The sequence below is a fragment of the Rhinopithecus roxellana genome, chromosome 13, assembly GCF_007565055.1.
Source record: "Rhinopithecus roxellana isolate Shanxi Qingling chromosome 13, ASM756505v1, whole genome shotgun sequence".
NCBI lineage: Eukaryota > Metazoa > Chordata > Mammalia > Primates > Cercopithecidae > Rhinopithecus > Rhinopithecus roxellana.
Window position 1 is genome coordinate 94,022,701 of NC_044561.1, and position 14,765 is coordinate 94,037,465.

Consider the following 14,765-nt stretch of genomic DNA (forward strand, 5'->3'; position numbering starts at 1 on the left):
TTGATATAAGGTCAATTCTTATCAGTTGAAAGTGGAAGATATAACATTTGTATGTGTTACATTTTTTCATGTTAGTAATTATTATTAATCACTTATTTTCCTGCAGTAATGTAAAACTGGAAAACAATGAGACGTGTAATGAAGTATTTATTCTCTCTCTCTCTCTCTCTCTCTCTCTCTCTCTCTCTCTCTCTCTCCCCAGTATTTTATGAGGACAGAAATTAGTAGATTTCAGTTCAGGATTCACTACTTATTACTTTTGTGATCTTCTAAAGATTTTATTTTTTCTCACCTGTAAAATTGGTAAAATAACTCAGAGGATGGCTAGTTAGACCAAATGGGCCAATGAATATAAAAGCATTCTAAACAAATTACAAATAGATCTGTAAACATTAACCGAATATGTACTACTTCTGGTATGCTTGATGTTTTGAAAACCAAAAGATATTTATCATTACACAAGTAGGAGAGATACCTATAAGAGATTATGACAATTTCTCTTGCGACATGTTTTTGCAGATATCTTCATTACATAAGTTGCTAAAAGATCAACTGAATTAATTGTTATCTGCCTTAATGATAAAAGATTAAATGAGTAGTAGCATTGGTCATTGATCCTAAAATGTTGTAGTTGATTTACAGATCAGATGGTTGTTCCTTTGAAAATTATACCTGATATAAATGATCTCTTCGTTGACACTGGAGAGTGTACCCTAGAGTACTCAAATGAGTTGAAAAACGAAAGGAAGCAATTTTAACCCTTTTTGGGGGGAGGATTATTTGCAAAGCACAATCAGTTCAATGACTTTTTAATGTTTAATCTTAAACATGGCTAACAAATGCCCATTAATTTATCATCTTATCCACTGTGATACATTGCAATAGGAGTTGGGTCATTATACCTACAACTTTCACCTACATTAATTAAATATCTTTCTAATCATTCTGAAAAAAAGTCTTTGGTTCTCTAAAATAAGCAAAGAGGTGATTAAGGAGCAAAATTTACCATTAAATTGCATTTTAATATATTAACAATGTTTCCCAGAATTTGTTCTATTTTTCATTTCTCTAGTCTAAAAGATGGTAGGAGAAATCGACATAAATATGTACACCTGCATAGGTGGTGACTGTGTCAAATTTTATTATTGCTGTTGGTGGTCAATAGAAACTGTTACGGTGCAATGTGACCTAAATACACTGGATTTGGGATCTCCTCTAGATCCTCTAGGTCCTTCAAAGGCTGTTTTTCCATTCATATAGATACTTACTGAATTAGCCTTTATGAATCTCATGCCATTGAGTGGTTGCTGCTTTATAAAAGTGCAAGAAGAGGCCCCTGTCTAGAACTTTCAATTTGGATGAGAAAAAATAAGAATCTACATAAAGACGCCAGTTAGCCTGGCACAGTGTCTGCATAAATGTTTAGGGGAAAAAAGTAAGACAGGCATCCCAAGTGGGAGAGCGGTTGAAATTGACCAAAAAAGGCCTCTTGGAGAAGGTGAGTCTTGAAAGAAGTTGACAAACTGATGTAGGGTGGAAGGAAGGATGCAGATAGAAGAAATATATTGAATAGGGAATCAATGCAAAGATGTAACTCTTCATCCGTCCATATTTATCCATTTGCAATAAAAAGCAAATTAGGCCCTAAATTCACAATGCCTTATGTACTATAGAACCCCTATTTTATTTCCTTATTTGATAATTTACCCACATATGGCATATGTAAAAGAATGGCATATGCAAAATTTATTCTAAATAAAATTCAACTTTTCAAGTTGTTAGAGGCATCTTTTTATACTTGGTTGTGCAAGCAATTGACTTGTTTTTGTAGAATCAAGAAACAAATTACGAAAATTAGTGAACAATACTAGTGAGAAAGGCATATTCATGAGCGTCAAAAGGAAAAGGCTGGGCTTTGTTGCAGCTGAAATTTGGTTTATTGGCATTTCAGTCCACTTTACATTAAAGTGTAAAAATGTACTCCTTGCTCTGTTGTCCCCACAGACACCAAGCCATCCCTCTGCAACCTACACGCAGACAATGGAAGCACACACGAATAACAGAAGCAGAAATAATTTAAATAAGCAAGATGCACACAGCTGTTAAGCCAGACTTTCTACTCACCAAAACCTTTTCTTGTGTTCAGTTTCTCATAGAACAATTATTTCATTTAATCATTGCCTTCGAAGACCTTTGCAACGCTTTCTAGGATCTAAACCCTTGTGGGAGAGAAACTGAAAAATAAATGTATGCACAAGAATTATTTTTCAGTTTCTATCCCACAAGGGTTTAGATCCAGAGCAAAGAGTACAAAAATAAGTGTCTGCATGAGCAATGTATGCACCAGAATATTTTGCGCATACATTGCTAAGCTCTAGAATCTTTGGGAAGTATAGGAAAATTGAGTTTAGGCTCCAATGCACTCAGTCTGCATGCCCTTGGTATAATTTCCCTCATCCTAGTGCTTCTTTGGTGTCTCCTGCATCTACTCTAATGAAACAACGGTTATTTCTGCAATAAGGGTAACCAGTAGAGGAAACAAACCACCAGAATGATGGCCTTTTTATTGGCTATGTTCACACTAAGTCCTGAAAAACATATCATTTATGAGTTCATTTAGAAGAATTGCCTTCAGCATGGGGAATATAGAGAACAGCATCCTTATAGTAAACCCTGAATAAGTAAATGGTGAGGGGCCAGGTAATCATTCCTCAAAATTTCAGTAGCAAATAAATCATTTTTGTCTTTTGAATCCGTGATTAGTTAACTGTTTTGGTCAGTCTTACATTTTTGCTCAGTGATACACAATTCACTCTGCTATCTCAGCAGTGAGGAAAACCTTGTTAACTTATGGGCAGGGGACCTTTCTGTAAGGTTGAATTAAAACTCATTTGAGGATTTTTAAAAATCTTTAATAAGTCTGTTCTCCAAGAAATAGCATCTGTCACAATAGGCCTAAGGTTAGACAAGCTGTGGCTCATTTAACATATTTTGCTACCTGAATTCTGTGACAAAGCAGTACCCTAAAAATCTCTGAGATATCACAGGAGTTCACTGTTCCCTTGATTAGTTTATCTCTCTCTCTCTCTCTCTCTCTCTCTCTCTCTCTCTCTCTCTCTCTCTCTCTTTTGAGACTCTCACTCTGTCGCCCAGGCTAGAGTGCAGTGGCACAATCTTTACTCACTGCAACCTCTGCCTCCTGGATTCAAAGTATTCTCCTGCCTCAAACCTCCTGAGTAGCTGGGACTACAGGTGTGTGCCACCATGACTGGCTAATTTTTTGTATTTTTAGTAGAGATGGGATTTCACTATGTTGGCCAGGCAGGTCTCGAACTCCTGACCTCATGATCTGCCTGCCTTGGCCTCCCAAAGTGCTGGAATTACAGGTGTAAGCCACCGCGACCGGCCAAGTTACTCTTTTAATTGTCTATCTGAAGTTATCTGCATATTAACTTGAAGATGTGTTTGGAACTAAGGAAAATTTATATTAATGGCCTTTGGGAAGGAGGGTGAGAGTGGAGTCCAGAGTCCACTGTCTCCTATTGAAGCTTTGCTGGCATTGTAGCTGGAGTCCTGGAATTCCCTGGGGTGCTCTGATGTAAGTTTAGGACTTCCTCTCTCTCTCTCTCTCTCTCTCTCTCTCTCTCTCTCTCATTGTGAAAGCGTAGCAAGATGTTTTAGTAACAAGGTAGTCGAAAGGGGAGAGTGTATTGGAAAGGTGAATGGGATGGGAGTCTAAGAAGCGATATGTTAGTTATGACTGTATTACTCTATTAGCGACAACATCTGGAAGGAGTGGCTTCACTTCTCTGGTCTTCGATATATCTTTCCTAAAGGATCGCTCCAGGACTACATGCCCCAAGCCTCTGAGTGATTTCAGTAGGGAAGTAATCTGAGCAATATCCTTTGGATGATGTGGGTGGGTACTCGGAATTTAATTATTAAAATTTAATATCTGAACATGCAAGAAGTGTGCGTTGCTCAGGACACATGGACCATGGTCTGTGGCGTTACCTTTGGATGGCGCGGCGGTAGGTGGCCTGGTTGCTCGTGGCTCAGTATCCTTGGGCTGGCACGTGAGCCCACTGCGGACTCCAGACTTGACAGCCTCTGCCGGCAGGAAGGAAGATGCACTCTACTGTTGGGCGCTTCGCTGCCTGCACCCCTGCCTAGCGATGTCCTCAGCCTAGGAAAGACGTCAGCGCTTTGCACCGGAGTTGGATTCTTTGGCACATTCGAGCAGCTGCTCCGGGTATAGCGGTGGATGATAAAACTCAAGCCTACTTGCAAAGGCAAGGTCCACACCGGCTCCAAAGCTCAGGGAGAGAGGTCAGTCCAGGGGCTGGAGCTGAGTATGTTCGGGCCATGGCGACAGGAACCACGGGGTCTTTAGTGTTCGGTTACCTAGAAGAGTTACATATGTCACAAGAGTCCATTGTTCCCTTAGTTACTTACTGTTTTTACTTGTCTGACAATTTTAAACGGGGACGAAAGTTAGCGTGTCTTGGCTCCTCTGAGACTTTCTTTGGAGCTCTTTTGCCCCAGGAAGCCTCTACCAACCTTGCTCTGGGGCGGGGAGGATGGGCGATGAGGCAGACCCTGGTGATCACTGGCCGCGGGCTTCTCGGGTCCCTACCTTGTCCAGAGAAAAGCCTGGAGACTACTAGGAGAGGCAGGGTATTAAACAGAGGAGAGGGAGGAGACCAGGTTACAGAGGCTTCGCTTCTCTTTTTTTCTTTTTCTTTTCTAAACCGCCAGCACAATATCCGTGCCGAGGGAAACTCCCCCGACAAGCCCCAACAGTCTAGCCTCCGGGTAAAATGGGGAGGATGTTGCGTTCCAGGGCCAGGGGCGCGCGGGGATCCTTGCTGCAATTTGGTCCTGGGACAACCCCAGGACCTGTACGAGATTTTCCAAACAGACAATAGATTCTGCTCGCTCAGAGGAGATCGAAGCAGAGACTGCCAACTAGGCTCCAACGGCGCGGAGACAGCCCAGGCGCGTACCCAGAGGAAGTGGTATCCCCGCGCGGGGCTGGCGCGAGCCCTGGAAACGAATGGGTTCGGGTCCCAGGACCAGGAGAGAAGGTGGACTGACTCATTGGTGTTCCCTCTGTAGGGTCCCTATTCGCTAAGCTAAGCTCTATGCCCAGAGAAGAGGTACTGAAATTCACACCTCCTCCTACCTCCAACCCCTCCAGGCGCCCAAAGCTGCCGGAGGCTCTGGGCTATGTTAGGACTTTTTTTCTGCTGTCCTCTCATTCCCCAATCTGGGCATGAGGGCGCGGGAGAAAGGACTTCTCCACCCTAGATCGGAACTGGAAGAAAACTACAGTATTCCGCCTAAACGCGAGACAAACCGCAGGCCCGCCCCCCGGGGAAGGTCTCCGCTGCTGAGGCTGCTTGGGAACTCCGGTGGGCACCCCCGCATGTCCTGGTCCAGCAGCCAGCCAGGTGCGCTGCCGACGCCTCAGGCGGGAGGTAAGACCCCCGTGTCTGGCTGCGCTTAAGGGTGGCCTGTCCCCGGCCTCTCTCCCCTGGTCCAGTGAGGGCCAGATACGAACTCTGGGAAGCCCCACACCTGATAAACGCCCTGGGGATTTTTTCAACAGTCCCTCAAAATAAGAGTATGAAAACACCCCGTTCGGTTACTTTTTTCTCCAAGGTGACCATTAGGGTTGTTTCAACTTAAAAGCAGATTTAGGGGTGCCCCAGCCTTGCCCCAGCTTGTGAGATCCCCCAGGCCTCTGCTGTCCACCAGAGGTGTCCCTTGGCCCAGCAGCCCCGCTTGGGCACCTAACTCCGCAGGCTCTAGGCCCAAATCTATTTCCTCTCCAGGATTATCTAATTCTCCGGGGCCAATGTTTTTCCTCTTCTTCAGCGAAACCGCAGGGTCTATGGAAGTTTATAGCCAACGCCTCGCCTGCAGCCTCCGGAGTCTCAACCCAAGCCAGCCCAGCCTTATAGCCCAGAGCAGCAAAGCCACAGCAGGCAAAGCGAGCTAATACGGGTCGCGCGGAGGTCGGGAGCCCTGGCGGCGGCGGCGGTGGGGCAGTTATTCCCGGGTGACTCTGGAGACGCGCGCAGATGGGGGACGCCTCTGGCCACGCACTTGGGGCCAGCTGCAGCTCCTGGGAGCCCGGCGCTGATGGATCATCTCATTTCCCGACTTGATGGGCCGAAACCTGGGATGGCTGTACCGGCAGGGAGAGGGTGGGCTCACGGACAGAGGGGTAGGCGGCCCTAGGTGCCGGATTTTGGTTAGGGAAGGACACATTTCTTAGAGGAAAAAAAACTAATTTCCCCTCATCGCGAGGTTATGATCCGTTTTTCCATTTTATGGTCTGAGCACAGGCGCCGCGCCCCTCGTCGCCATGGACCGCGCGCGGGCCCTGAGTGCAGTGGCAGTTCCCGGGGGCGCCTGGGGCCTCTGAGTCCGCCCGCACTGCGCCACGTGGCATCTTTTCCCACCGAAGGCTGCGGAAGCAAAGGACTCGCCCTTCCAAGTCCTGGAAAGAGCCCTGGGGGCAAGCGGGCCGCAAAAACCTTCCTTCCATTCCGGGTCCACCTAAAGTCCGCATCTCCCCGTGGACTGAGTACTTGGGCTCTGGTCCGGTGCTCGCCCCGAGCCTCGGGGCACTGCGAAGCTAAGGGCCAACCCCGTGCCACAGCAACCAGTTTGGAGCAAGGAGGCAGAACAGGTGTTGAAAGTCGGGGCAGTGGTGAGGGAGGGTTGTAGAAGGGTGAGTGGGAAATGCGCATCGAAATGCTTGAATTCCTTCTGTCTGACCCTCCAACAAGACGAAGAAAGTCGTGTATCCCCTGGGAAGGAGAGGCTGCACGTCCCTGTCCTGACACCCCGCCCCAGGGCTCAAGCGGGAGTCAGAGGGAATGAGAAGAGTGGGAAGCCCCAGGCTAAGTTTGGGTGACAGGTGAGCAGATGAACTGGAGAAGGGTGGTGATGCGGGGATTCCTGCCTCTGGGCAGTAACTAAGAGTTTTTTCCTTTCAGCTTCCCAGAATCTTTCTCCATCTCAAGAAGTGGAACTTGGACTCCGCTCCAAGGCCTTCCTCCTTGGTTGGGTCTTGGAGAGCACTGAACAGATCTCAAACCTGGGATCTTAAAGAATCCCAAATTTGGGTGCACCTCAGCAGAATATGCTCTCACAGACCAGACTGTCAGGAAAGCCGCAGCTCTCTAGCGGGCCAGGAAACACCACATGGTTCAGGGCATCTGACAAAGTGCTGCCCAAAACCCAAAGCTGGTTCTGAGACCAGTAACATCACTGTCCCCTGGAGACTGCAGGATTGCAGGCCTCACCTAGCCCTACTGCATAGGAACCTGCATCTGAGAGATATCCAAGGACTGTGCACAGTCCGGTTGGAGAAGCCTTTGCCTCATTTACAGAACCTGAGTTTAGCCATTGACAACCTGTTCAACCCTGTTCCTCCCAGGCTCCTCTTCATCATCTGTCACGTGGGAGCTATTCTGGAGGTCCTGGGGGGCTCTTATGCACTCCTGAATGCACTTCAGACCAATGGAATCAGAATCTCTAGTTTGGTGGAGCCTAGGCAGCAGTGTGTGTTTTAGGTGTCTCCAGGTGATTTTAATGACAGCCAGGAATGACTAGTGTAGAAATATCCACTTTACAGATTAGTTAGATTAGCTAAGACCTGGGTAAGACAATATGTGTAGTGTTAAGCCCACTGCTCTCTGTAGCCTGATTCATTCTGACTTCAGCAAGCATGGCCTTGAACAATACTTAATTAGCCAAGTATGGCTAATTAACTTTGCTGTGCCTCAGTTTCCTTACCCATAAAATGAAGTTGATAATAGTGCCCACCACAAAGGGTGTTTGTCAGGATTTAGAATCAAATGCTTAAAATCGAATTCAATAAATACTAGTTTATAAGGTCAAATCTCACAATCTCTCATTTTAAATTAAATGGTAGAGGGCCTGATTACTTATTTATCTCACCCTATCACCCAAACCCCTCGCCAAGGCAAGAAGTCCTCTTCCAGAGCATAACAGCTTGCTTTGCTTCAGTATTCTTGTCTAGTTTTGAACACTTTTTAGCACAAAAACCAATATTTTAAATTGCTTTGCAATTCAGTAAACCTGATCCTCTTGCAAAGGTTAATTTTGCCAAGTCCAGTAATCCCATTCCAGGTCCATCAGTTTCAGAAGCACTAGTGTGAAGGATGTGCTCAGCTCTGATCCCACCCGGAGATGCTGATTCTGTAGGTTTGAGGTGTGGTGGTGTATTTGTATATCTAACAAGTTCCTAAGTAATGCTGATGCTTCAAGTCAGAGGGGACCACACTTTGAGAACCAGGGTGGAAAATGAATGGTTGACTCAGAGTATCTCAAGAATCTCAATGGCAACACTGTCCCTTAGAAATGCAATGTGAAAGACACACATAATTTAACATAATTTAAAATATTCTGGTAGGTACATTTTAAAAAGTAAAAAAAAGAAACAGGTAAAATTAATTTTAATAATGTACTTTCATTAACCAAATATATCCAAAATATTTTTTTCAACATCTAATCAAGAACAAATATGCAGTGAGGGTTAATGGAAAAATCACAAGATCTGTACATTTAGAAAAGGAGACTTTATTTCATGAGTTTCCACCACGAGGAAACAAAGTTTCCAGTAACATAGAGAAAATCAGAACTAAGAGAGAGAAATCAGGGCCATAGGACTTTGATTACTTGACTCAGCTGCACTTAAAGCCAGCTAGGAATCAGCTCACCTTCCACATCTTTTAAAAGATGATGGAGGAGGCTGGGTGCAGTGGCTCACGCCTGTAATCCCAGCACTTCGGGAGGCCCAGGTGGGTGGATCAAGAGGTCAAGAGTTCAAGACCAGCCTGGCCAACATAGTGAAACCTAGTCTCTACTAAAAATACAAAAAAATTAGCCAGGACTGGTGGCGGATGCCTGTAATCCCAGCTACTCAGGAGGCTGAGGCAGGAGAATTGCTTGAACTTGGGAGGCGGAGGTCGCAGGGAGCAGAGATCATGCCACTGCACTCCAGCCTGGGTGACAGTGAGACACTCTATCTCAAAAAGAAAAAGAGAGAGAAAAAAAAAAGATGACAGAGGAAATCCATTTTATGGGTTTGTAAGTGTCACAAGTAGCAACAGAGTAGCAATTTGCATTTGTTGGGCATCTTGTCCTAGCATTCAGGTGCTTTGATGCATTATTATTTTAAAAATGATAGTAGTAGCAAAATATGTAATCTTTAGGCCATGTTTTATATCCCATTTCTTAAGAATGTCCTATGTATGACCTGGAATCTAAAGTACCTTGGCAATTGGAGATTTGATAAAAGATCAAGATTGGAAACCATATGGTAGATGTAATTCTCAGAGACAAATAGTCCAACCCAATTACTGCTAACAGACTGCTCATTACTTCCTTCCAAGAGAATGAAATTTGAAATAGAGCTTGACAGGAGTATAAATAAACACAGATATTATTCCTTCTTATGTGGCTACACCAGTACATTTCATACACCTGTGACTGTACCTTTATAGCTTTATATTGTGGTTATTTTTCTGTGTTTCCTACTAGTTGAGAACTCCTTGAGGGCAAGGACCATATTTAATATATTTCTGTATCCCCAACACCTGTCATAAGGCCTGCAACACCACAGATGCAAAATAGTATTTCCTGAATTTATGCTTCTCTATCACATTGCTTTGTTATTTCCAGGAGTCACTAATGCCAGCACGTGCATAAAGTTGAAATACATTGTAATCATTCTGTTCTAAAAGTATCCCTACATTACCAATGGTTGAGGTCTGTTACAGAAACATTTATGGGTATTTATCAGACACTGCTCCAAGCTCTGTTATAAACAGATGAACAAGACACATACCATTTTTCTTGCCCTTGGACCTCTGTCCTTATTGTTCCTTCTATCTTGAATGCTCTTCCCACACCCTTACTCTCCTCTGTATCCCTAGGACTCCTCACTTGCCTTACTCAGGTCTGTCTTCAAATGGGACCCTCTCAGGGAAGCCTCTCCTGGACATCCTATTTCAAATGATACCCTCTCTCTACCCCCACCCTTGGTCCAGGCTTTGTTTTTCTCCTTAGAACATATTGCTTTCTTAACAGTCTGTATTTCATCAGATTTAAGGTTCCATATTATTGTAAACCACACCATTATTTTATGTACTATTACAAAAGCAAAAGTTACTGCCAATTAAACCATGGCATGCCATCGATCAGGACTCATTCAGAGTAAGAACTGATGAAATACATTCATTTACATTATTCTTTGTCTGGTTCTTTTAACTAGAATAAAGATCTCAATCTTTTTTTTTAAAAAAGTTCTTGTTCTCCAGTGTCTTAAAACATAATAGGCATTTAAAATGTTAAATATGGGAGGATAAAATCCACGTCTTCAAGAGTGAGATCAAGTAAACAGTTATGAAACAATATAATAAATGCTCAAGTAGAAGATGGTAGGAATTTTTGTCTGCATGCAGAGAAGAGCGTGTCTCCCTCAGCCTGGCTGGGAAGGGCCTTTCAGGGGAGGTGATGACCAAGCTGGTCTAGAAGGGTGTGGGAGGCAGATCCACTGCAGGAGAGGATCTTCAAGCATCAATGTCCAGGGATATAAAAGTATGAAAATGCAGGAAAACTGGAGGTTATTCTGTGTGACCAAAATGTGTGTTGTGTCTAAAGAAGTGATTCTCAACCTTGAATGAGTATGAGAATCGCCTGCAGGGTTTGTTAAAGCACATTGTTGGGCTCCTTCCCCAGCGATTCTGATTCCATAGGACTGGAGTGCAGCAAGAGAACTTGCATTTCTAATAGGTTCCAAGGTGACTCTGATACTGCAGGCCCAAGGACCACACTTTAGGAACTGCTGGCCTGGGGGGAGCCTGGAGGAGGCAATCAGTCATCTCAGCTCAGGTGCTGCTGTACACTCAGCCTTGGTGCATATGCTCAGATGAGGCATGGAGACCTCGAAGGGAGGAGGGCAGCAAGGGGCTTTTCATTTCCTCATTATGATGTGCAATAAGCAGAGTGCAGGAATTTTTTCTATAGCTTCCTAAGTCTGGGGAAAGCAAACACTTTTCCTTGTGTCCAAGATGTCCTCTTACTCTTTAAGACTGAAAGAGAACAAATATACTAATTTTTGTCTATACCAGGTTCTTTAAAGAACAATGTCTCCATTGTATCCCAACACTCAGATTACTGTTCCCATAAGGAAACTAAGGCCTGGAAGATTAAGTGCTGGGACACAACTCCCCTACTCCCAGCTTTTATATCCCCATTAGTGAAAGGGAAAACAGGGCCTAGAACTGATTGTGCTGCTGCCAAGACTCTCCTGCCCCTGTCTGCTCCTCAGCACCCACAGCATCCCTATCACCCATCTGGAAACTATCCATACTATTCTCCTGTGTCCTTTATCCCTACCCTGTCAGGGACCTCCATGAGCACAGGCCCTCAGCTCCTCCTTATATAGCTCTGAAAGCCCCCATAAGAATGTCATCTCTCACCCCACTTATCTTCTGGAACTCATGAACAGTCATCAGCAAAATTCCTGAAATCTGCAACCTCTTTTCTGCAAATCCCTCTCCCTTGCTTGCTGTAACTCAGATCAGGGTACTCTATGAAGGGACACTGCTTTCTGCGCAGCCCTTTCAAGAGGGAGCTGTAACCTCCCAAACTTTAGAGCCACTGGGTCTGAAGGGTGTGTGTCTCCTTTAATCTTCATTGTTGTTTTCCCAGACTACTGTTTTATTTTCCCCCTAAGACAGCCCCCTCTCTCCCAGCTTCATATCTGATGTCATCAGACTGTAACTCCACTACCTTTTCTCATGTAACCATGTACTGTTACTCCCATCCCAACAAAGGGTGACGCCCCATTCTCTGAATATGTTAGCTATCAACTCAAGATCAGTCTCTGTGATGCTCCTCCTCCTCCTCTTCCTCCTCTTGGTGGTTTCAATATCCATAACTGTGGCTTTCTAACCCCACCAATTCCAGTCCCTCAAGCTCCTCCCCACTAATGGTCTTCTCTTCAATTCTACCTCAGCCATTTAACCCATGATCCAATTACCTTCCAGTCACCAATTCATTTCTCTGCTTCTCTTCATAGCATGACTTTTTGAAATAACTGTCTATAAGCACTATCTCCATGTTTTCTCCCCATTCTTTTGAGCCCACTTCAATTGGGACCCACTCAAGTTGGTCTTGTTGAGGTGTGATGGTCTTTGATGTGTCAACTTGGTTAGGAAATTTTATTAAATCAAACCGTAATTTGGGTGCTGCTGTGAAGATATTTTGCAGCTGTTATTAAAGTCTATTATCAATTGACTTTAAGCAAGGGAGATATTTTAGATAATCTGGTGGACCTCATGCAATCAGTTGAAGTTCTTAAGAGCAGAGCTGTGGATTCTCTGGAGAAAAAAACAATCTGCTTGTGAACAGAAGCCTGAGAGTCCCAGCCTGTCCTTCCTAATGCCTATGGAATTTGGACTTATCCACTTATTCCCCCATAATCACATAAGCCAGTTCCATGCAGTAAATCTCTTAACAGATATCTCCTACTGGTTTTGCTTCTCCGTGGGTTCAACCTAAACTGATACATGAGGTTTTTCAGGTTTCCAAGATGCCAAATTTAATGACAAATTCTCAGGTTGTACTTGACTTAGCCAAATTTGACACCGTTGATTATTTCCTTATCAAGGTCCTTTGCTCATTGGCTTCCAGAACAGTTCACTCTCATATTTCTTACGAATCACTGGTTTCCTCACAGTTCCCTTTTGCGACTCTTCCTCGTTTGTGATTACTTTTTTTTTTTTTTTCTTGAGACAGGACTTTCTCTGCTATCCAAGCTGGAGTGCAATGGTGCAATTACAGCTCACTGCAGCCTCCACCTCACAGGCTCAAGTGATCCTCCCATCTCAGCCTTCCAAGTAGCTAGGAGTACAGGCATGTGCCACCACACCTGGCTAGTAGTTTTTTGTTTTGTTTTATTTTTGTAGACACAGCGTCTTCCTATGTTGGCCAGACTGATCTCAAACTCCTGGGCTCAAGTGATCCTCCTACCTTGGTTTCCCGAAGTGCTAGGATTATAGGTGTGAGCCACCATGCCTGGCCTGTGCTAACTCTTAAGATTGAAATACCAACCCTCAAATGTCTTTTTGTCTCTTCCTACTGTTCCAGCTGGCTGAATCTGCAGCTAGAGTTGCTTCAAAAGTGGTGGCGGGAGAGTTCCCACAAGGGACTGCCTCAGAGTGTTCTGAGATGGGGCCAGTAGGGATTCCAAAAAAGCACTAAATACCAGGCTGATTTCCACAGAGTTTCTTAGAGGAATTTATATAGGGAGGGTGCTACAGCTTCCTTATGAGGGACAGTAATACAAGGGATGTTTTACCCAGATATGTCTCCAGTGAGGGGGTTGGGTTATGAAGTTTATCTGGAAGTTTAAGAAATTTGGCTCAGGGCAGGGGCTAGTTTCGATGTGTTTAACAATATGTTTGACTTTTTAGAGTATTGGGCAACAATGCAAACAAGTTTATCAGTGCATGGAAATGTTCAAGGCCCCAGTTTGAATTAAGCCTTCAGGGATTAAACATGCAGCTGGCCAGGTCACAGGACAGTCAGAACACACACAAAAAAGTGGGAGGATCTGGAAGATTCCACGTTCTACACTCACTCAGTTGACTGTGTCATTCAGTTTTGTTTCTTTAAACAAAATGAATATGTTCATAATCTCAAATGTTTGCCAAATACCTACTCAACATCTCTACTGGGGTATATAAAACCATTTATAAATAAACATGTCCACAATGGGTTTTTTTCTTTTTAGAGACAGGGTCTTGCTCTGTCACCCAGGCTGGAGTGCAGATGCATGGTCATAGCTCATTGTAACCTTGAGCTACTGGGTTTAGGCAATCCTTGCAAGTAGCTGGGTCTACAGACACACAACACCACAACCAGTGCTAAAAAAAAAAAATTATGGACAGGGTCTCACTGTGTTGGCCAGACTGGTCTCAAAACTCCTGGGCTCAAGTGATCCTCCTGCCTCAGCCTCCCAGAGCACTGGGATTACAGGTATGGAGCCACTATGCCCAGCCTTAATGGTAAATTTTGTCTGTCAGCTTAGGTAGACTATGGTGCTCAGAGGTTTGGTTAAACACCAGGTTCGATATTGCATGAAGGTATGAGACGTGATTAACATTTAAATCAGTAGACTTGGAATAAAGCAGATTACCCTCCATAATATGGGTTGGCCTCATCCAATCAATTGAAAACTGTAAGAGAAAAGATTCAGGTCCTTTGAGAAAGTGGGGATTCTTCTCCAGGCTACTTTCAGACTCAAGCTGTAATCAACTCTTCCTCGGGTCTCCAGACTCCTGCTTTCTTGCCGATTTTGAAATCGCCAGCCTCTGTAACTGTGTGAGCCAATTCCTAAAAATAAACCTCTATCTTTCTCTTTCCACCTTCTGTTGGTTCTGTTTCTCCAGAACTCTGGCTAATACAATGTTCAAAACCAAACTCCAAATGTCTCACCCCTGAAAAAAACAAACAAAACAAACAAACAAACAAAAAAAAACAAAAAAACACCCTGTTCCTTCTCAACCTACTCCATTATAGTTAGCAACAGTTAACCTTAATGGACCTACGGGGACATGGAGAATGAACGTCGTGCCATGCTGAAGAAGCCTCAGTCTTTGAGCCTACAGGATGGCCAACCAGCCCTGGAACAATGATCCCAGGATGTTTCTTTG

The 14,765-nt window shown here is 44.3% G+C and overlaps 1 protein-coding gene across 1 annotated transcript in view; it reads right to left on the reverse strand.

The window, feature by feature from the left end:
- Positions 1-4,296: 4,296 nt before the first annotated feature.
- The window catches only part of PLCB4 (phospholipase C beta 4), a 442,280-nt gene continuing 431,811 nt past the window's right edge, over positions 4,297-14,765 (reverse strand). The window contains exon 37 of the mRNA XM_030915446.1: positions 4,297-4,404. Coding sequence (XP_030771306.1) covers positions 4,390-4,404 — 15 coding nt within the window. The 3' untranslated portion in view covers positions 4,297-4,389. The remainder of the gene's footprint in view (positions 4,405-14,765) is intronic.